The sequence below is a fragment of the Conger conger genome, chromosome 2 (assembly GCF_963514075.1).
Source record: "Conger conger chromosome 2, fConCon1.1, whole genome shotgun sequence".
Lineage (NCBI taxonomy): Eukaryota > Metazoa > Chordata > Actinopteri > Anguilliformes > Congridae > Conger > Conger conger.
The window spans coordinates 74,332,548-74,355,872 of NC_083761.1; the positions used below are offsets into that span (position 1 = coordinate 74,332,548).

The 23,325-nt window shown below is 45.3% G+C and overlaps 1 protein-coding gene across 1 annotated transcript; it reads right to left on the reverse strand.

Moving 5' to 3' along the window:
- Positions 1 to 12,526: 12,526 nt before the first annotated feature.
- Positions 12,527 to 21,203, reverse strand: LOC133122121 (complement C1q tumor necrosis factor-related protein 1-like). Its single transcript, XM_061231858.1, has 3 exons — positions 21,178 to 21,203; positions 16,472 to 16,672; positions 12,527 to 15,439 (listed from the first exon to the last, which is right to left on the reverse strand). Exons 2-3 carry the CDS (start codon positions 16,662 to 16,664, stop codon positions 14,892 to 14,894), a joined length of 741 nt encoding a protein of 246 aa, XP_061087842.1. The 5' UTR covers positions 16,665 to 16,672; positions 21,178 to 21,203; the 3' UTR covers positions 12,527 to 14,891.
- Between the last annotated feature and the right edge of the window lie 2,122 nt (positions 21,204 to 23,325).

The following is a 23,325-nucleotide window of genomic DNA, read 5'->3' on the forward strand; positions in this document are numbered from 1 at the left end:
TTCATAAGTCCCTGCAGAGGAAAGGCGAAAGCAGGAACAGCCCGAGTGCTCCGATGACCTGCTGTATCTGCAGCGCCGTTAAACAGCCAGCGTTTCCATGACAGCTTGCGGGGCGGGTGTGCGGGGGGTGTTTGGGAGGCGGGGGGGGGGTGGAGGAAAGGAAGTGGGTGGAACCATTTCAAGCGAGTAAGTTCAAGTTAGGTCAAACGGGCCTTTGGAGGCGATCTAGGAAACGCGAAGAGCCTCAGAAACCTGGCAGATTTCACAGAGTGCTGAGTCCTGGCCAGGAAGCTGTAGAGAAGGGGGAGGGATAAAGAGCAAGAAAGAAAATAAATATTACCATTTACCATGGAACACAATGCCTCCCCCCCTCATCACCACCCCAACCCCCACCCACCTCTTTTGTCACGTATGCCTCAGATGATTCTGTAATTATTTGCCAAAAAGGAAGAGGTTTTTTTTTTTTTGGGAGAAATTTAAAAAAGCTGTTCCCTGTCGGCAGACAATAGTGCTTGATCCTGGCTGTGCCTGGTCACGTTCATGAAAGGGTGTGGGGGACAGCTGCCATTTTTAAAGCTGCCTCCTGCCCTTTGATTTTAGGGCTTCACTTGCTTGCAGAGCGCAAGTGCACCCTGTTTGCTACACTCCATGTGACCGTGCACCTTGAGAAGAGGCGTGCAGATTCACGGCAACAGGAAGTCTTTTGAGTCTAAACCCCCTCTGAACTTAAGCGTTTAGTGGTGCGACAGAGTCAGCGGTTTCCTTGGTAACCTGTCTCACAGAGTCACTTCATTAAAAAAATTGAAAAAAGAGAGAAAAAAAAAAAAAAAGGTTAAGATCCAGATTGATTGTGTCTGAAAACGATAGAGGTTGGAGGAAAGCAGTCATTAAAGGTTTTCTTGTATAGGCAGTTTGTGCTGGTTACTCTCTTCCTGATGGGTGACAGTTGGGCCCTATTGCTGATGCTCTGATTCCCCATGGCTGCCTCTGAACAGGGCTCTCCCATCTCCCCTCTACAGCCAGCGGGACCAGATCCAGTCCCGTTTCCAAAGGAGCGTTGCTAGACTGGGCCCTGAGAATTAATTTAACAAATAAAATCAAACCACAGATGCACACGAAGTTGTGATATTGGCATCTACTAGCATAAATGGATGTCGGCTGACACCCAGAGAGGCACTGGCCTTAACCCAGTCAGCTTGCGATGAATGCTTGTTTTACAAAATTATGTGTGCAAAGGTCAGGTAATTGAGTAGTGTAAATGACTACATGACTACAATGCACATGAGCGGCCTGTAGCGTAGTGGTTAAGGTAAATGACTGGGACCCCTAAGGCCGCTGGTTCTAATCCCGGTGTAGCCACAATAAGATCCGCATAGCCGCTGGGCCCTTGAGCAAGGCCCTTAACCCTGCATTACTCCAGGGGAGGATTGTCTCCTGCTTAGTCTAATCAACTGTACGTCGCTCTGGATAAGAGCATCTGCCAAATGCCAATAATGTAATGTAATGTAACATGACGGGAAGGGCCAATGCAGAACCTGTTCCCTTCGTGATGTGATCAAATAACAAATAGCAGATCTTTGATCGTTGACTTCCCTAGCTGATGCATCTGCCTTACATAACAACAAGGCCATTTAACAGCTTTTCATATGGAAGCTGTTAAAAGCTGTGGCAGCACCGCATAGATGTCATTAGCGGTGTTAGAACAAGAGATTTTTGGTCTATAGCGAATATGTTAATAGAATAATGAGGGGCGGCATGTAGCGTAGTGGTTAAGGTAAATGACTGGGACACGCAAGGTTGGTGGTTCTAATCCCGGTGTAGCCACAATAAGATCTGCACAGCCATTGGGTCCTTGAGCAAGGCCCTTAACCCTGCACTGCTCCAGGGGAGGATTGTCTCCTGCTTAGTCTAATCAACTGTACGTCGCTCTGGATAAGAGCATCTGCCAAATGCTAATAATGTAATGATCAAATGGATCTGTGATAAAGACGGAAAAAATTTGGTCATGAAGCTTAGGGAAACTGCCGTATAGATGCCCATGCACTATTTACTGCACTGTTGAACTTCAACCACTTTTTACAATCATGCTGTTGCCAAAAAAAAAAAAAACAAGGATACCAGTATGTTCTGATACAGTGGCCTACAACTGTATCAAGTTCTTTTGTCTGTCAAAGGGAACGAGGCTTTAACGAATGGAGTACAATTTGTGAGCTCATTATTTGTGCCACTTCCTGTTTTTGAACTTTTAATTTCTTTGTGATACAGCACTGAAGATTTTTTTTATTTTTATTAACTTATTCTTGACCTATGGATTACTCATAGCTTACAGTATAAAATGCCTTTAAGCGCTTGGTGGTAACCCAGATCAGCGGGTTATGTGATCGATGCTTTTCTGAAAAGAATCACTGTAGCGGAAATGGAATGGGCGGGGCTCCGACAACCCCCGTACACTTTGCTCCTTTTCTTACTAGTCCTCTTCGTTGTTTACAACTCTGCCTGTGCATTTATTTGTGTGTGTTTGTTTGTTTGTTTGTGTGTAATGTTATGTTGCTTATGATATCATTCTAATTTATTGTTCTCTTTCTGAATTTCCTAAAAAAGGGAAAGAAAATATGAAAACAAGGTATATTTTGTCGACGGGAAGTGAATAAACCGAATGCAAGAGAAAGGCTGTGTTCGTACCCGTAAAGCTTTATTTGGTCCAGCTCAGTCAAGAATAGAAAATGTAATGTTTCACGCTAATGGATTACCGTATCCCACATAACAGGCTATGCCACGGGCCCACCTATTTTCGGTTTACCAAAGTTTACAGAAACGCATCCTTTCGTGTAACGTACCTTTAAATGTGGAGGTTGAAATTAATTGAAACTTTTCTGGAAGAAGCAGCCAGTCCATGAAACCTGCAAAGGGCGTAAGGCATGTGAATAAAACATGTAATCGGACACGCCATGCACTGTGGCTCTTGCAAGAACGATTTATGAATGCGCTGCACGTCCAATCAAACACTTTCCCTGGGTTCCGTTGTTTTGCTGAACTTTTCCATGCCCTCTTTGTGGCTTTTTTCTGCTGAACGTGTTCTGCAGTCTGCCCATTAACTGTATACCGAACATGCTATTGTATGCGGCTCATGTCTATGATACGTGTATCCATTAACCGTACATTATCAATCCATATTTATTTTTTGCTGGTATAGCAGTGGTTTGTCAATTAGCATATTCCCATGCATATCATAATAATAATAATAATAATGCCAAATCCTTGGCTGAGCAACTTCATGCTATATATAAGTCCTTGATTTATGAATATAAAATGTATGCAGCCTGCAGGGAAAGGTCCAGTGTTGCCATGTGAAAGGCTGGGGTGAAGTGGCGGGTTGTTTCCGCACTGGACACAGGCTCTGGCATTCATACGGGGTTTGAATGGGAGCGAAGGCTCAGCTCTTACGGGAGGCCTTTAGAGAGCGGGCACCGCTCGGCACTCACTGCATCCCCGCAGGAACATCAGGAGGCTTCTGTTCTCCTGGAACACCACGAACGGTTACTTAAAAAAAAACAACAACAAAAACAAAAAACATTTTTATCTGTAGCCCTAAATGGCAGTTGTACACACAGCGTTGTGACGGCAGTCGTCACTTCTGCTTCTCTGCGAATCCCGAGTGAGGCTGAGATCATCTCCGTTATAACACACACACGGGTGTCCCTCCGGACTGTGCGCCTTGTGCCGGCAGAAAGAACAATAGGTAACAAACAGGAGAGATTTACGGGTAGGGAACGGCCTTTGGACATGCAGCAAACATATTTTGGGATTTGGGATAACCAAGATCAGGGGCCATTGATTCCGTCTCTCTCCACAGACATACGCACAGACACACCCGCACGCGCGCACACACACACCCGCCCAGCCTGCTGGCGGTTTGAGCGTCTCTGTGGGCAGCAGTGCCATCGATCCTTCCCTGGATCAGGTGTCTGTGCGCTGGGCTGCAGCAGGCCCCGTCAGAGGTGCTCTGGGTGACAGATGGGCTCTCACTGGGGCCCTGGTCTCTGGCCCCTCCTGCTCCATCCTTCCAGTGGGCCAGCTGCTCCTTCTACCGCTCAGTAACACTGCTCACTGTTCTCTAGCATGCTTCGTGAGTGTGTGCTCATGGTGTACCAGCCCATTGACTGGGGGGCTTCTGATGCCTGGTCTGGCTCCTACCCCCCTACCCCCCTCACCCCCTCAAAAGAAAAGATATATATATATATATATATATATATTTATATACCTGAAATTGGAGAGGTTGACGATCAGCTCCAAGTAGTGTAAACATGCTCTGTGCGTTTGTGACGCTTATATCCTACATGCTAACGTTACCATTTTTTTCATTGACCCGGATTCCCATTAATGTGATAACCGATCTGGTTGATTTTCTTGGACCTATGTGCTCGGTGCCCAGAAAGGCTGGTTGGTAGGCTGCTGGTGCTTGTTTATTCTTATTTTTATGATCGTTTTGTCACAGGCCACTAAAGCCCTCCCGCACCAGGGTTGGAGGATTCTGGGAAGAGCCACCCCGTACCAAATCATCTTCACACTCCTTTCCAAGTGTTTGTGGTTGTGTCTCGAGCTTATTCCCTCCACGGCCAATTACGAAGACTGTGTTGATGAAACAGTGAGGACAAAATATATAGGTCAGTTATCCTTCTGCTATGATTGAGAAGGTTGTGCAACAGTCTGGAGCCACACAATCTGTGATTAATGTCCCAAGCTGAGTGCTCAGTCACATATTCGCTGAGAATACTGTAATTGATTTTTGTCTGCTGGGGCCTTTTGAAACGGGCACTTGTGTTGGATGTTTGAGCCACCCAACTTGAGCCAACAAAAGCTAGAGGAAGGCAAAAATTCAGAGAGTTCAGACAGGGTCAAAACTATTTCAACTCCGTTTTGGAAAATAATTTAAATGTCATTTTTAAAAAATCTGCATGGAATCTGCAGGGACATTTAATTTGTGATTCAAATTTCAGTAAATTTTCTTAATAGACTGAAATGAGGGTTGACTCCAACCCTGAAGGTGAGTGCAGTTTCTGCCCCTCCTTGTTGTCAGTGGTATTGGGCTTGTGCTGGCATTTCTGCCCTTTGATAGTTGTTTTGACTGGTTGTTTCTTAGCATCAGAGTCAAGCTGAAGTACCAGTCACTTATTAACTGTAATGGAGAGGCACTGGTGTACTCCAGTCACGCGGTTCAGGTCAGGTCAGAGCATATGGTTCACAGCGTTTTTCAGGGGAACAGGAAGGCCTTCTGGCTTTCGTTCCCAGCAGTGTTCACATACTTCAGCAGAACTGCTGTGCTGAGTCATGGGGCGTGTTCCAGTCCCTTATTATCCCCATCCTTGTGTCCTCAGTCTTGGCTGACCGGGAAATCGAGGTCCCTAATCATTAAGGACGTTCCTACCCGTTAACTGCTCCTTGAGGGTGCTAGGAGCCAGGTGCTAGGACGCTCTTGAAGGATTCTTGACAAAGGAAACAGAAGCACATCCTTTGCAGTAGTATCATTTCAGAATGAATGGTTTAACTGTGGTTCCAGCTGATACTTGAAAGAGCAAGTGCATTCCATTTTCCTCATACACGTTTCCTCGATTCCTGTGTCCTCGTGTGCTTTCCTCACCTCTTTCCTTGCATCGCTGAATGGATGGAGCTTGCGGTGAGAGAAGGACACGAGGAAAGGAAGCAAGCACGTAAAAATAAGAGAGCGAAAAGAGCCCATGGTTTACAACCATTGAGTGCTGTGCTCTGGTGCTGTGATGCCACATCATGGCCACTAGGGGAAAAACTAAGTACCTTTGATTACATTACGTTACATTCACCAAGCAGACACTGTTACCCAGAACAACTTGCAATACAAAAAAAACTGAATCGCATTCACTGGATTAAAATGAGCAATAGAGCCAGTCGTGGCTAACGTCGTTCCCAGACCAGCAACATCATTACAGGATTAATGCAAGTTAGCTATGCTAACAAAGAACCAAAGGACACGTTCAAAAATACCCACAGACTATATCCACAACAAGACCCTAGAAGAGAAACCTAAAACTATAGCATAGAGTCTAGGTCCTAGTCTCAGTCCTAGACTATACAAATGCCATAACTTAAATTAGCATAAAAGAACGGAGTGCTATGGGTTGTGTCTGAGGTGCATCTTCAGCCTGCACTGGAAGATGGATTTTGATTTCCTGGTAAAGTTGGGAAGTTGATTCCACCGGTAAGGACTGGCATCTTGACTGGGAGGAGGGACCACACAGAGAGGGGGGAGCCAGTCGCCTCCATTGGAGGGATCTGGACAGGGTTTAGCATTTGAAGATTGGAGGCATGGGCGAGCTGATGCGCTCAATGCCTTGTGAGCTAGCACCGAGCTTTCAGATGTAAGGTGGGCTGAAACAGATGAGATGAGGAGGGGGGGTGACGCACGCACGCATGGGGAGATTGAAGACTAGGAGGTTGCTGCATTCTGCGTTGGTTGGAGGGGTTTACCTGCCAGCAGCAGCTCCTGAAACCCTGACCCACAGAGGCAGGCGGTAGGCAGTAATGAGAAGCAGGGTTATTTAAGGACAGTGGGGAAGTCGGCCCTTTGGAGCGGGTTGGCAGGACATGAGCCATCGCTTTTATCTGCTGCGAGTGCAGTAACGGCTGCTATGAAGTCTCCCTCCGCACCCCCTCCCCCCCAGTCCGTGCCTGACACTCGGCACCTCTGTCTCCCACGCCGCTGCCAGTCCGCCTCGCTCAACCGTGATTGGTTGAGGAAGGGCCCCCCCAGCGGTGTCAGACCTGCAGGTGGGTACAGCCAGGGCTGGAGCGGCTCCAGCCAGCGATCCCATTCCCCTGCCCGTTTGGAGCGTTGCGGATGAACAAGCTAACCCCCCCCCCCCCCCCCCCCCCAACCCCCCGTGCGCTAGGTCCCCCGCGCTTCACCACGCTATCTCAGCCTGCAGTCGCCTAACCACTGTCCGCTCTGCTCACACCTCCAGCTCTGGCGCCCGCCCAGGTCCTTTCTATGGCGGTTTGAAATTTTACCGGTTATTCCTCTCAGTGAGAGGAATCTTCCCACAGTGCTGTGGGCATCTTAAATAATGCATCAGTCCTTCATCAAAGAGGCGGCTGTGTGTGTTTAGCACAGGCCTACCTGGGGGAGTCCTGCACGTCATTGGGGTGGTCCCCTCAGGCTGTGCTCACAGACTTTCCCAATCCCGGTGGTGCGCCTCGATACGAAGTAAACAAGCAGCGACGCTTCGAGATCACAGTCACACACACCCCACACTCTGCAGCGTAAACCAACACCGATGAATTTAAAATCTCATTTTCTTCTTTAAAAAAAAAAAAACTGTTTTGGAAGGGTTGGGGTTAAAGAGGGACAGGTGGCCCCAGTCTAGTTGTGTCACTTGAGCGCTGTTGTGTTCCTGTGGTGTTTTTGGTGTCAGTGCCTGGGCGCTAGTGGCCAAGCCTGCCATGCCTGTGATGATGCCAGTGTTTTTAAAAACAGCCCCTGCACCTGAGGACGAGAGATTTGATTAAATGTCAATTTGGGAGAAACATGTAAAAAGGAATATTTTTTTTCTTCTGTAAACATGGAAGAGTGTACATTTATGAATCTGAATATAGAAAAAAACATGTGTTTTGTATATGAATGGCTGTATGTTAACCTTGAACATCGACAAAATGATTCTATGACAAAGAAATATAATAAATTAATTTAAAAATAAAATCCCAAAAACATTCTCTGATTTGTTTTGTGTTTTGTGCCCAACATCCTGCTTTGAGTTGTGTGTGAATGCTGAAAATTGCACCTATTAGCAACCTCTTCCTGAACCTTCTCCTGAAGAGAAAGGAATTAGGCGAAACATGGCATGCGGCCATTTTAATTTCTCCTCTGCATTATTGCAAAGCCATCCTTTGGGAGTTACGCGAGTGGGCGGGTAACTCCTCTTTTCCACTTCAGCCTCTCCCTCTTTCCTGGCACCTCATAATTAATGGATTTGCTTTTTCAGCAGCAGGAAATATCCCAGGTAGAGTGTGCTTCCACAAAGGGGTACAATGCTAGCAAAGCAGTCCTAAAAAGTGTTGTACACTTCCCTGGCCTCAGAGAGGACTGGTTGACTTCAGATCATACACAGGGCGTGTTGGTAACCATAACACTTAAGAGTGGGAGCTACAGACCATGATTGTTCCACGTTTGCTCACTAGATGGCAGCAGGGATGCAAAAATCAACCGTGTGCTATTTATTACAGAGCAAAATTTATAAAGCGCCACTGCCAATGGGAGAAACTGGAAAAGCACCGCGGACATGGGTGTTAGTGTGTTGACCTGCATCAAAAACTGCTGCGATCGTCCTCATCGCTGTATTGAGATGAAGTTTTCGAAATTTGGAATGGAAACAAGACTCCACAAGCGTGCATCCATTGCGACTTCCGTCTTATAATCTATGAAGGTAAAAGGTTTTTTAAGGAAGGTAATTAAAGGATTAGCTTAGTTTTGAAGTTTTAATAGCAGATTTTCAGTCTTTGTTCAGTTTAGCGTGAGGCAAACCTGTTTGTCAAACCTGTCTAATTACAGAAGTGTAATAGTCTTTGCAGATGGGCACATGTTTTCCTCACTGTATTTGGAAGATGCTGGAAAATTAAAAGCTCCGGGCACATGCTCTTTATATTCGCGTAAGCGATATCGAATATTATGTCATTAAACGTGATTTCATATTTTTCTCTGGTTTGATTATGTTTGGTTACATCACTTTACATACACCCCATTTTTATATTCTCCCCAAATGTCAATGTCCAGTCGCCCCTGCAGATCCCACAGCACTCCTGTGCCTCTTCCCAGAGTGGGAGCTCTGCCTGCCTGTCACACAGGCACATTCACTGCACTGGAGCTACTGATGGGTCCAGTATTACCCTGTAAAACAGCTCAAGCTATCTTTTGAAACAGCTGGTAGCTGGTCGACCAGTTCAGACCAACTCCCAGATCAACATGGTTTAGCTAGCTGACCAGTTCAGACCGGTAGCTGGTTCAGCTCAGACAAGCTCCCAGCACTAGCTGGTTGGCCAGCTCATACCCAGCTAGACCAACGCTTGACCAGCTGAATTTTCAGGCTGGTCAAGCTGGTATTGCTGAATTGTACATGAAACCCCCTGAATCTACATCCTGTCTGAATTGACCATGATTAGTGGATTTAACAGAATTGGATGTTTTAGTGTGGGGGATTATAAAATGGCGGCACCCACACTGGCGCTTTTCCAATGAGTTTCCACACACACTACCAGATGCTTTGCATTGTGGGGCACGGCCATGATTAGAAGCAGACACCCATGCCCTGGCCTTCCCTCTTCTGACAGGGGAACACCCCACTGAGAGCTGTGTGATCTTTTGTGCTGCCTCGCCAAAGACCAGAGTGACATCAGTTTTTGGGGTGACCCGGGTCCACCAGCGGTGTTCCTGTTGACCCCAAAATCAGAGGTAGAAGCCATCTAAAATGAGTACTGTGCCCCATTAATTAGTCAATTCGATAGCCAGGTGTTTTGGAAACTAAGCTCCTCAAATGTAAAGAATGAGCTAGACATGCTATATTCAGAGGTCTTTTTTTTTGGTTTAACATTCCGTGCTAAGAAGCCAAGGTTACTGCAGAACTACCCCACCGAAATGAAGTTCTAAGAGCCTGGAATGGCGCCAGTGACGTTGGAGAATTACGTGACAGCTGGACCGGGCCTGTGCAGCCTTTCCAACTGTAACTATATATAAATCCTCATTACTGCAGCCGTGAGGACCGGCCCAGACTGAGAGGAGAGGGTGTAACCGCAGTGCAATTAAGCCGCCAAAACCTACGGAATGCTTATTTTGTGTGTTTTGGCTCGGCGGTAGCCTGCTGGGGTGGAGTAATATAAAACTGCCTTAGAGACTAAACAAAGAAAATGAAACTTTATTTATTTATTTATTTATTTTTGGTAAACAGAATTGTTTTGGAACAAGAGGGAACAAAAGGGACACTAGGGCAGCCTGCCACACCAATGTGTTTTCACTTCTCTATTGCGAGGGATTTCACTTTTTAAATTATCATCAAATATATTCTTGCTGTAATGCTGAGGTTAATAACTAAGAAAAGAATCACAGCTATATTAAAAGCCCAGATTAAAATGATCGGTTGCATTTTGTGATTACGAGATAATGCAGATGTTGTGTTTAGTTATGAATAATTGATTTAGTTATGATGTATTTTTCATATGATGTATGCAGGTAATTTAAAATTACTTACAGTTCATATTTTAACAGCTGTATTTTTAAATCTATTTTTAAATTAGTATATCCCATCCTATTATTATCCATGTATTATTGAGCATTTGTTTTAAGTTGGCCTCAACCAAATTGGCCCCAGGAGACAATAAAGCAAATTACCTAGGGATAATTGATTGATAGAGAGTTGAATGATGGTTATGTTTCTGAATCACTGATTAGGGAAAATTCTTCTCCCCTTGTGACTCTATTTGAATAAGTTCCCTCTAATATGCTTGTGTTATTTTAAGATCAGTTGACAGTCTTTGATTTGAGGTATAACTGTGTGCAAGCTGTGTGCAGAGTTATTTGTAGGTATATAATATTAAGACCAGCTCTTACTCAAAACATGTTTTTTTGGTGTGGCGTTCATTTCCTCAGTACAATTACATAGCCTATACTTAAATTGTTCGTAGTGGTTGTAGGAGTATTATCACCCATAAGTACAGGTTACAAAGCTTCAGAGTCGATGAAAGCAGTTAAATTTGTGCTGCTCCAGGTTCCGATGGTCGCTATGCTAAAATAGCACCGGTAATCAAACGATGATTGACAGACAGGCAGGCAGGCGGCGTAAAAGGCTGTTTATTGAATGTCTGTGCTTTTGTGATTTTTAATTGATTCATTTTGTTGAAATATATTCTGTACAACAACTGGGTGTTGTAAAGGTTTTTCTAGGTTGGTGTGCCCTTGAGCAAGTGCCCCTCAAAAGGTCTCTCGTTGGTCAACTGCCAGTCAGGCCGAGACAAGTAGAAAATAGCAATTAATGATGTGTTTATGATGTAAATGCGAGTAGGCAGAGATTATAAATACAGTGAACGGGCTGCACAGACCTGGGCATGTAGTCTGCCTGTCTGCACAGACCTGCGTGTGTAGCCTGTCTGTGCACACGGACCTGGGCGTGTAGCCTGTCTGTCTGTGCAGACCTGCGTGTAGCCTGTCTGTGCACACAGATCTGCGCCTGTAACCTGTCTGTGCACGCAGATCTGCGCCTGTAGCCTGTCTGTGCACACAGACCTGGGCGGGGCGCGGGATGGGTGTGTTGGCGGCTCGGACCCTGTAATTAGCGGCATCGGCAGGGCGTGTTTGGGGCCTCCAGGGCTGGGGCTGGGCGGATGTGGCTGGAGCTACAGCCCAACGCAGGACTCTGCTAGAGCGGGTGTGCAGTCCTGACTGTGGCTGTACACCAGGCCCAGGAATCACAATGCATTGAAGCATTGAAAAGCATTCGCATGATCAAATACAACGCTGGCGTCGCATCCGTCTGTTAAGGGAGACGTAATCAAAATGGTGGTGTGCTTACCGAGCAGCTCCACTTCAAATGGAAGTGACGTCCTGTGGGTTCACCGGAATAGTTTCACCCCGAGTAGCGCAGGATGAATCGAGCAGGACCCGGATGGGCCGATTTACACCCCACAGTCCTCCTTGTTGACCAAGTAATAAGGGTTCTCTGCCCTCTATTATCTATGGTTGTGCTACAGAAATGACCAGAATCCATATATCCATATTCCACTGCATCCATTCGCCATTCACCACATCAAGTTTCCCTCTCACAGTGAGGCCGAGACAAGTACCCATCCAGGCTGAGATGTGCCTGGAGGGATTGTACATATCAGCAAAAAATATGTGGGTTACACCAGCCAAGGGACCATTAACAATGAATGAATAGCAATTTTCTCAAACTTGTCTCAGCCTGATGGGCAGTTGACCAATGACTATTTGAGATAGGGGTGGGCAGAGAGAGTTTGAGGGGCACATGCTTAAAGTGAGAAAAGGGCACACCAACCTAGAACAACTATTTTACAACACCCAGTTATTGCACAGAATATATTTCCACTAAATGAATGAATGAAAATTAATGACTGCAATGATAATAATACAAAAACCTCTGGGCCTCTATTCTCACAATTAAACATTTGGCCTTTTAAAATGTCAAAAAGCCCTGATGTGTCAAATGAGATTACCAGCACCTGAAAGCATATTACATTTGTAAATTTTGTCTCTGGGTGAAATGATCACACAGAGGATATGAGCAGGGGTACATTAATTGTAGATTGGTACAAAGCGCTTGTAAAAACATGAATACGTGGTTGAAATAAGATGAGGTCAATGCCTGAGCCCAGCAATGTTCACATTTACTCCAAGAAAAATATCTGAGTCAGTCACAACATATCACAAATACATTATGAAAGCGTACTCATTATTCACATACAGTATATATATAGATTTTATTTCATATAAAAAGATTGCACATTTATTGAATCCAATACAATGGTAGCACCCACAGTCAAACAAGACCTAAGCACCAATTTTGGAACCTAAAACATGAACAACAACAACAACAAAAATAATAATCTTTCAGGGAATACTTTGAAAGTAAGCTTTTGGCCCGTAAACTGTGGACATTCCACAAATAATGATATACACAAGCTGAAGGCATTTTAACATCCCATAATCCCTTGTGTTGATATCCTGTTTCTGTACTCACTTACATCCTTCAGTCTTGTTTATGATTACATTTCATTTGCCTTTTCAGTTGCCAATTAATTGCTCCATACTTTCTGGGTTCACTCACCCACCGGAAGAGATTACAAGGACAATGTCTTGTCTTTTCTGGTCTTTGCTCACGTGCTGGTTTAGGTGAGTGCTCACTTGCTGGTTTAGGTGAGTGCAACCGCACCACGGCAACTCATTAAATCGCAATTCTGTTGAAGCGTATCGCATCCGAGATAATCAGCCAGTGGATGTTTCCACCTGAGACTACTGCCCATAGCCAGAGCCACAACTCTGCACCACAGCCATAATCCCTGATTTAATAGACTCTGACTTTTGCCTCTATTGCTTACACTACACTTCAGTTCATTTGTGCTACCGAGTTTGCTGCAAACTCCATTTGCCCAAGTCCTGACATGCCTTCGGTCTCACTGATGTTTGTGTTGGCAATGCTAAAACCGAGCCGTAAAATCCCTACTCCCACTGACTTGGCCAAGAAATTGTCAGCCCCTAGAACCCCCACAGTTCTCACAGGTCAGGGGAACTCTGTGAGGATGCCAGTCCTCATTTACTCTACTTCCTGCATTTGCTTCCCAGGGCTGGCATGAACGACAAACTAAGTAATTTCCTAAAGAACACAATTGAGCCATCAAGTACTTACTACAATTTACCAGTTGAGATAGATTTTTACGTTCCCTCTCTGTCTTTTTCACTCTTTTTCTTTTCTCTGTACTTGCATTCTCTCTCCCCAACTCCTTCATAAACCAACAGCGGTGAAAGTCTGGATTCAGTTAGAGAGAACCAGCACACGTCCTCGACTTCCTGTTTCAAATCTGTTCAAAAACAGCCCCCCAGCCAGCTGTGGCTTTCTGACCACGGACGGGTGGGCAAATTGCAATTTCATTGGGACTGAGGGTGACTGAGACGTTTTCCACCCTTTCAGTGGATCCCCTGCTTCGGAAATGCACCCCCACCGTGCATCTCTGCATAACTAGCATTAGGGAGTCTTGATTTTAGGGCCCAATAATTTGGTCAGAAACATTTTGATTGAACAGACATAATGCAAATTTAAAAAAAGATTCAAAAAGGCTACCTCTTACAGTATGACAAAGTTTGACACACTGTGTGCGTATATGCGTCACCTTTTACAACAACTGCTGCTTGCCTCATTATGGTTTGTAATGCTTTAGGGACTATAATATACTGAAAGAAATATGTTTAATCAGTTCAGACAATGTCATAAGCAGTGCCAACAAACTGCTGAAAAAAGCGGTCGCTTTAAAAAAACAATAAAACTTTTTTACAACTGTAACTATAACCAGCGCTTTTACAGAACCACTGCCTGTCACAGGGTTCTGTTCATCCTGTCGGGGACAATTTGAGAAAGTCGACTTGAGAAAGTCAACTTTCGGTCAATTCTTGTGTTCCTCCTTCTTCCATTTTAGTTTGTTTTTCTTCAGGTTCAAAGAAGGGTTTTTAAGGAGAAGCTGTGGAGATGAATGGCGTCTTTGGGGATTAGTCATGGAGCCATTTAACTGTAGGCAGCTGCAGAAAATGTTTTAAACTTGGCAAACTGATCCCTGCAGAATTCTGCAGATCCAATACAGCACCTTACTCTTTTGAAATGTTTTTTTTATTTTATCTTATTGTTGTCTCTGGATACAAAACATTAACGGAGCACCAAAATATCATAGGTTTTGTGAGGATATCAACCTGAGCCTGTGGTCCCTTCAGTGCAGGCCTGCAGCACCAAGATATCGTATTAAATGTCCAAAAACCAGGGTAAACAGTACCATTGTAAACATTGAATACCTTCCCTCCAAACAAATGTTAAAAATGGCAATGTATTAATTAGCATTTTATAAAAAAGGAGAATGGGATTAGAAAAACAGGCCATTTACAGACACCCTTCAAGGTCTCAGGGTCTGGTTTACTTGTTTGTTGTTTATTCAGCTGATTTTACTGGTTTATTTTACTTTTCCATTTCGTCAGTGGCTTCTGTTAGATCAGTTTTTTTTTCCGTTTTTTTTTAAGATTGGGTATTCAAGCCCCATGAAAGAGGACCTCTTCTTAGGGGTTAAAAGTAGACCGGCGGCTGGGCAGCGGAGTCTGCGACCTACTCCACGTTGGCCTTGATGAGGTAGCCGTTGAAGGTGATGTAGACGTCCACGTCGTCGCTGTACACGGCGTTCTCGCGCTCGCGCTTGTAGAGGCGCACCCACACCTCGTCGTTCTGCTCCAGGGAGAGCATGATGCTCTGGCTCTGCATGATGCTCCGCTCGCTGGGCTGCGCGTACACGATCACCTTCTCCTGGTCGTTCTGCATGATGTGCAGGTAGGTCTCCTTGAAGTTCCAGGTGTGGATGTTGACGTTGAAGAAGTAGACGCCCGGTATGTAGCAGTAGAACTTGCCCTTGAACATGTTGAAGTGCTCGTGGAGGTTGACGAAGACCGTGTCGAAGACCAGGGCCTGGTAGTACTCCTCGCTGTGCAGGGCCTTCCGTCTGCCCACAGAGAAAGCAGAGTGCTGGGTTTTGCAGGCGTCTCCAGGGGGACCGGCCTGGCCCTGGCTTCCTTTGTCACCCATGGGGCCACGGGCTCCTGGGGGCCCCTCGATACCAGATTTCCCTGGTGTCCCCTTGTCCCCCCTGTCACCTTTGTCCCCTACAGGAGAAATGAGCAAAAACATGAATATAACTTTCTATCCCGACAGACTATGAAAACGAATCTGTAGTCCTCACCACTAATCCAGCTGGATCATGGGTACGTGTAATGACTCAGCACTTCATCTGAAATAATAAAAATGGCTGATCTGACTTTTCTGCACGGATGATTTTTGCACAGATTCTGGTATAAACAAAGTAAATACAGTTACCAAACCAGAACACTTTCTCAGCCCAGTAAGTACTTGAATGCTGCTTACAATCGAAAGCATTCTGCAATTGGGAACAACAGTTATCCAGGCAACATTTATAATCATCAAGTTAGAGTCAACATTTTCAAGAGCCAAGTAATCCCTGGTAGTACATTATGCAAGAGCTCACAAATACAGACTGCTCATTCCTGCTGTAAACATTACATAGGGAGTCCACATTCTGAGTGTTCCCCGATCCTCATTGGTGCAGCTGCCTTGAACTCTCTGTGCATGTGCCTCTGCTTGCTGGGATGCATATTTTGCAGTTTATTATGCCACAGCCCAGTGAGTCGCTATACTTATCCAACGCACAGCCTCATCATGTTATTGCCACATAAGCAACTTCTGTGCCAGGCTACTGTGCTGAAAGTGCAGTGTGGGCCACTATGGATTCTCAACAACTTAAAATGTGGGATTTTCCATCTCACCCCAACAAAACACATTATAGATGCAAAACACAATGGTCACATTTAGCTCGGGGGGGGGGGGGGGGGGGAAAGAACGGTTTTAACCAGTGAATCACACTCCGAAAATGACCATTTTTTTTCCCTGATAGGATCTGACAGCGGTTTGAAGTTGGACGGTTCAGATGGAATTTCCCAGGTCTTCCAGTGTCTGAGGCCTGGAGGCGGAGTGGAGGGAGGGGGATTTCCAGGGTTGGGCTCAGGCGGTGTACTCGTGTGCACATTACAGCTGACCTTTGGGTCTGTCTTGGGCACACAGGCGCCTGGCGGACTGCGAGTGAGAGCCCGGTTCAGCGGTCGGTCGCTCGACGGACGTACCTTTGAGGATGGTCATGTTGATGAAGGTCCGCACTTCGGGCACCTGCTGGGGAGGGGCGGCGCGGGAGGAAGAGCCCTCGGGCGGCTCGAGGTGGTCACAGCAGCGTCTGCAGAACCTGGGAGGGGCCTTGGAAGGGGTGACAGAGGCCACCAGGGGGAGGAGCAGCACCAGGGGCAAGATCCCTCCGAACATGGCTACAGCTGGGTGCCCAAAAGGTGAGATGGTAAACGGTAAATGGTTGGCATTTACATAGTGCCTTTATCCAAAGTGCTGTGCAATTGATGCTTCTCATTCATCCATTTATGCACACACTCACACAGCAAAAGGCGATTTGCTGCCATGCAAGGCACCAACCAGCTGGTCAGGAGCATTTGGGGGTTAGGTGTCTCGCTCAGGGACACTTTAGTCACCAGTGTGAGCACAGGACTCACAGGTCTGTCCCGACAGACTGCCGCTTTCAGGTCACATAGCCTGAGCTTGCACTCAGTTCAACTTCAAGTTTATTTTACTTTCTACAAACAAATACCGGGGATGGATCAGCAAGTGAGGGAACCTCGAATAACACGAGAACCACAGTTAAGTCGAAGTGCGGGTCCCTGGAAGTAAACGAGGACATACATTACTTCCATTGTCCAGCTCAACAAATGTCCCCATCTCTTATACTGAATCTCCAGCCAATATCTCTGGTTTAAATTTCACACTCAAGGCTTTTATAGGAACACTTTTTATAGAAACCAGCAGAACTGGCAGGCTTGACGATTGCCTGGTCTTGGTAGAAGCAGACTACTTGAGTGGAGAAAGCTGGCGTTTGCTCATTTTCCTAAACATGCCAAGAAGAAAGTGCCAGTCGCTCCAACAACAACCACGGAGGCCAGGGCCCGTGCACCGCGCCTTGGGGGGGTTGTTTGAGCCAACATGGCCACCACTGCGTGAGACACCAGGCAGGCCATGTTACTCTTGGCTGCGGTTTGACTCCTGCTCTCCCCTCAACACATCCTACATGCAGCTGAATCAGCCGACATCGGCTTCTGGTGCGGCCGACAAGCCAAATGCACAGAGAGGGTGACAAAGTAAATCAGCCCACCCAATCCCATAGCCAGCAAGCATCACTGTCTGCACGCCTCTCTCTCATTGGTTGTACAGTAACTAGTGGTGTGGGAGTGCGAGGACAAGAGAAACTTCTGTTACGCTAACTTTATAGCTGCTAAATTTCTAGCCAACTTGAAAGCAGACTTATCACGCGAACGTCTTTTAGAATGTTTGTCCATTTTTGCTTTGGAATGGATTGAAACTCAAAACAAGTCAATTAGCAAACTACAGCCACAAGAGAACAAAACCACAATCGACAACAGTAGGCTACACCATCATCTTTGCTTTTAAGGGGGCATTGATCGCTTTCCATGCAAGCAAATCTTACAGAGTGACTATTCTCGAATAATGAGGAGGCTGGCTGTAGAACCTTTCTTCTCTTTGCACACTTTACTCCAAGCACGATTCTAATTTCTGCCTTTGTATTGTCTAAGGTACAGTACTGCTACATTCTCAGAATGTAGCCAGCAATGGGGAGGGGTGAAATCGGACTGATGTGCATACATGTTCACATCTGGAGGGATAACATGGAGCAACAGCTCATTTTACTCAAAATGGATGAAAAACAGCTTGATGTTTGCCTCAGGAAATCCATCTCTCTCCTGTAGTATATGAGTGTGTGTGTGTGTGTATGTGCTCCTCCCATCTGTCTCCTGTAGTATATGTGAGTGTGTGTGTATATGTGCTCCACCCATCTCTCTACTGTAGTATATGAGTGTGTGTGTGTATGTTCTCATCCCAGCTCCTCCCATCTCTCTCCTGTAGTATGTGAGTGTGTACGTGTATATGTGCCCACCCCAGCTCCTCCCATATCTCTCCTGTTGTACGTGAGTGTGTATGCGTGCCCTCCCACCCAGTCTTCACCAATCAACATTACTCTGTAAACACATGGAACTTCAACACTCCAAGGTCATACCGCCCTCTCTGAAGTCTTTTCACACATGGACTTCAAATATGAAAGTACGATCTTACTATCCTCAGGCATACGTCACAAGCTGCATTTCAAACATTTACGGGTTCAGATGACTTGTAATCGCGCGGTGCGGCGCGTCAGTGTCCCGGCTCGGCGTGGCGTTTGCGGTTTAACCGAGCCCCGCTGTGCAGCCGTCCCTCCCTGCACATCCCACCCCTCCCTCCTACAGACTGCCTATTAATCTGCCTCTGTCTGAGAGCAGGACACACTGTTCTGGTTTACCCCGAGGAGAAACACTCCGCTGACCCGTTCAGGGCAAACCAGGCCAGGCTCAGCGAGCGTAGCGTAGCGTAGCGTGAGACGCTGTCACAAAGCCTTCACAGACCCCGGGATACACACCCATGCGTCTATGCCTTTCTCCTTTCCAGGAAAGACAACAGTAAAAAAAAATAAAGAAGTAGACGTCTGATTTGTTTTCCATTCGAAGATACTTTCTTGACTGACTAAAATGCCGAATTACTCAACTTTCTGCCTGGCAATCAATACAATATTCTGTTTTGGCAAAGAACTGAACACACAAGCAGCACGTCTATATTAGATTTAGCTATTCAAACACACATGATGTAAGAACAGGTAATTCCTGGAGGCAGCCTATAGCCTAGTGGGCCTGGAAGGTTGGTGGTTCAAGCCCCAGTGTAGGCACAGTAAGATCCATGGCCAATAAGATTAAGTCTAATCAACTGTAAGCTGCCTTTGGATAAAAGCATCAGCTAAATAACTGTAATGTCATTCAGCACGTCTATGCTTGCCATTTACCAGTTCAGCGGGTGAATGTGGAACTGGAGTGCTGGTGCACTTCTATTATTGCGTTAAATACAACCTGATAACCTAAACACTTACAGTAGCAGGTTATTCTGAATGACTAAAGTGATAGCACCTTGTAGAACAGTCTGCGGCAACTAAAAATATGAATATAAAAAATGTCATGAATATGAAAATGAAGTATAAGTGATGGTTGTCATTCTAAGGGTAAAAAGAACAACGTCACCATCATGAGCACAATGTTCGCTGGGTGGGATTTGGTGGGATTAAAAAACTATAAATACTATAATTTACTAACTTTAAATTGTGTTTTTTTCTTGAAATTAAATGTTCTTAGGTACATGGAGAGGATAAAAGGGTAACCCAACAATAAGGTGTACTATGCATGTATAAGCTTACCCTGAGTATGTGACTTAGTAGGTGTGTTTTATGACCACTGACTCAAATTTGCTGTCCATGTTTCCCATTTGAGGGCAACATCTTGGCTCCTCTTTTTACGATACACATGTTAAATGTTTAAACTTGGACACTGGACAATAATGAATCTTTCAAGGCACCCCCAAGGAGGAAATCCCCATTGTCTATTGGATGAAAAGAAATGTTAACCGCAAATTGTGATGAATTGGACACACATTTCAAAGTTTTGTGATCATGTGAATAAAAGTTGGCAGGCATGAATTACTGTTACCTATTCATTGCTTGTTATATACTGTACTTTTATATGGTTTTGTCATATATGTTTTACCTTCTACGAGTCCTACCTAAGAAAGGTCTAATGCCTTTATATAGAGCAAAATAACACTTTTTTAAACTTTTTTTTTTATAACTTGGCACCCAGCGTTGGACTGTGTATATCCAATTCCCATCCAATTCCCACCCTAATTCTCCCCAGCTGCATTCTTGGAGTAACCCCATAGGACACACGGGAATCGGACCTCAGTGCAGACACATGGCTCTCCTTCAAAATGTGGCTCAGACACCTGTTTCTCCCTACGCACCATCGCCAAACTCGCACAGAGTGGAATCAAAGGAAGACCACTCCTTTTGGCCCTTGTGCATGTTGGCCGTTATCCTCACATTGATCCAGGGGGGAATCGGCCCCTGCTGAGTCAAATCAACTGTAAGTCACTTTGGATAAAAGCATCAACAGTCCACTACCTGTTAGTTACCATACAAATCTACTAATATTCATATTCTTATTTGTATGAGCATTCAAATAAAGTTTATCTGGTTTGTGGGGAAAAACCCCCCCCATCCGTTGCAGGTTGTGTAATAAGATGTATCACTCACTGGTGAAGTTGAAAGCATTTTGAAATGCAGCCTTTAATGGGCTACTTCGTACAATGCAAATCAAAATGTCAAGGGCACAGGGCACAATCATAGACTAACAGCATTAAATGTTGCATAATTTTACACCATAATCAAGATGCGCAGACGGGCGTGATATTTATTTAAATAAAGGCTTAACCCTTCAAATCCCGTGTCCCGTGCAGAGCGCGGTGGAGAAAGTGTCTCTTCGTAAGTTAATTTACGGCAACACGAGTACACTGATCTACAGCCTGGCATGCAAGAGCACGAGTCCAACAGTAGTAGTGCCCCAAAAATATACCGAAAAACGAACGGGTTGCAGTCTGCAGATAGACATATCGAACTTAAGTTAAGACACTGTTTTGCAATAAATTACCTTTTTGCAGGAGCATCCATAAAACTTTGTTTTCATGAACTCGTAAAACATTAAGCCCGACGGATTTTTAAATGTTTCAGTTTTTCCATGTCCTACGAATGTGATGGCGTGGCATCGTCTTGATGCAAATGATAAAGCTATGACCTGCGTGTAAAGAATGTTAGACTGGGTAGACTGCAAATCTTAAATCCACTCACCTCTTTGCAGCGGTCCCGCAACTGCAGTCGTGTCGATCAGCTGTGAAGAGAGAGGGAAGAGAGGACCCCCCCCCCCCCCCCCCCCCTCTCTCTCTCTCTCTCTCTCTCTCTCTCAAGGAGGCGTCTGTCTTTCGTCGTTCGTTTTTTATTTCTCTCGTAATTCATTTCCCTCATTTTTTCTCGCATTGCTATCTTTGCAGCAACCGCCTCTCTCTCTCTCTCTCTCTCTCTCTCTCTCTCTCTCTCTCTCTCTCTCTCTCTCTCTCTCTCTCACACACACACACACACTCACACAATTTATTAATCATTGGGTTTACATAATTGTGACATAATCGTGGGCATCACGAATAAGCATAGCAAACAAGAAAATACAATATTTAATACATGTATAGGTTTGATCTGGTGTGTGCTTTGGCAACATCGGCTGTTTTATTCCTGCTCTGGGAAATTCACCATGTCATTATTGGCTTACACAAAACACTATTAAGTTTCAAAACATTTTTAGAGATCAGTGGCCAGAAATCACAGAAGATAAATTGAATACCTATGTATTTTTGGCCATCTAGTTGCAATGATCACTCATTTACGTGCTTCAAAACAGGCCAAGTAATTTCACAAATCTCAGTTTATAAAGAAAAAGCCTATTGTTTAAACGCATAGTATAATACTTTTTGACAACATTTGTTTCTGTTTCTATGACAGCTAGATAATTATCATTGGATTTAATGGACGCATAATTTTCTGTGTCTGTAACCCCAGAAACTGCATAAACAAAGCAGATGGGTTAAGTGTTAAGTCTGTTAATTATGTTAAATGGACACATAAGTAAATACCACAATGATAAACAACACATTTAAGCGGATTCCAATATGATGCCTCAGTGGGAAAGCTGTCCGGTGCGTCATTTGATTAGGTGCAAGCGTAACTAGACAGATTTTTAACACTGGACTTTGACTTCGATCGTTTTATACAAGAATTCATAAAAACTTGGCTCTGCCACATTCATTCAGAAAGCATGGGGCCTGAAAAGTTTAAAAGTGAACAGAGCTGCCTGGTGAACAGGGGAATAGGTGGAGAGGTACAGTAGAAGGGTTTGGTGAGAATTATGCCTGTGCTTCACTGGCTGACGCAGAGCTCTCATAGGCAGTGATGCATGGCAGCACAGAGCAGTCAGACAGGGGGAAGGGGGGGGGGGTTCCACAAACAAACGGTGGGGGGAAGGACCCAATCCTCGGGGGACGGCTTCCATTCCACCTGTGCTGTGGGGGCCCATTGTGGGTGCAAAGCTCCTCTTGGGCCTTAATCCTTTCTTTTTCTCTTCAGGGGGATTTGGGATGGAGGGTGAGGGAGGAGTGGGGTCTCAGGAGACACCCCCTCTCAAACACATTCTTCATCAACAGGACGCAGACCCACAAAAGACTCAAAGAGTCTTATATTCAGGCTGTGGGTTTAACCGAAAGAGGTTTGAAGACTCAGCTCCGGAACAGCGTTGCAGAGTATCAACTACCGTTCGAGCGCCTTCCCACAACACCCTGCTTTCAGGAAGTGTGTCCTACATTACAAATCATCTTGTCACATCATCAATTCCTGCCACCGCCACTCTCCCCTGACCTCCCGATGTTACATTGCAAATCTTTTTCGTTTTAACACCAAAATAAATTCAACACCGGTCCATGTGCAGCGTTTGCAGATACCTTGTGAGGACAGCTTTCAGGACAGTTCTGTTCTTTTGAGTTACTTTCCCCTCTGAGCAGACTGTGCTTGGCTGCTCCACATCTGTGAAACTTCAGCCTCTGCGGAGAGAAGACAGATGTTTGGGAGTGGGGGTTGGGGAATGGGAGATCTTGGACTGGGTCCAGCAGTGCGGGGGGGGGGGGGTTATAGAGGAGGATGAGAAAATGGAAGCGATAGAAAAGTACCAACAGAGTGAAACGGTCTAACACAATGGAAAACTACATCAATAAGGCAGGCTGAGACAGACCAAGTTGAGTGGGCCACATCACTGTGCATTTCACCTGCAGAGCTGGAGATGAGGAGGATATGCATTATGGACAAGCTGTTTTAATTGTTTTATTGTAAGATGCATTCGATGATTGGAGTTTACACATAATTTCTTCCAGTCCTTCTTTCACTCATCCCTTCCTCTGC

Excerpts from the sequence above, each read along its gene's own strand:
- LOC133122121 (XM_061231858.1), bottom strand. The coding sequence starts at position 16,664 with ATGTTCGGAGGGATCTTGCCCCTGGTGCTGCTCCTCCCCCTGGTGGCC. Across the intron at positions 15,440-16,471 it reads CAACATGACCATCCTCAAAG|GGGACAAAGGTGACAGGGGG; the intron begins GTACGTCCGTCG and ends TTTCTCCTGTAG.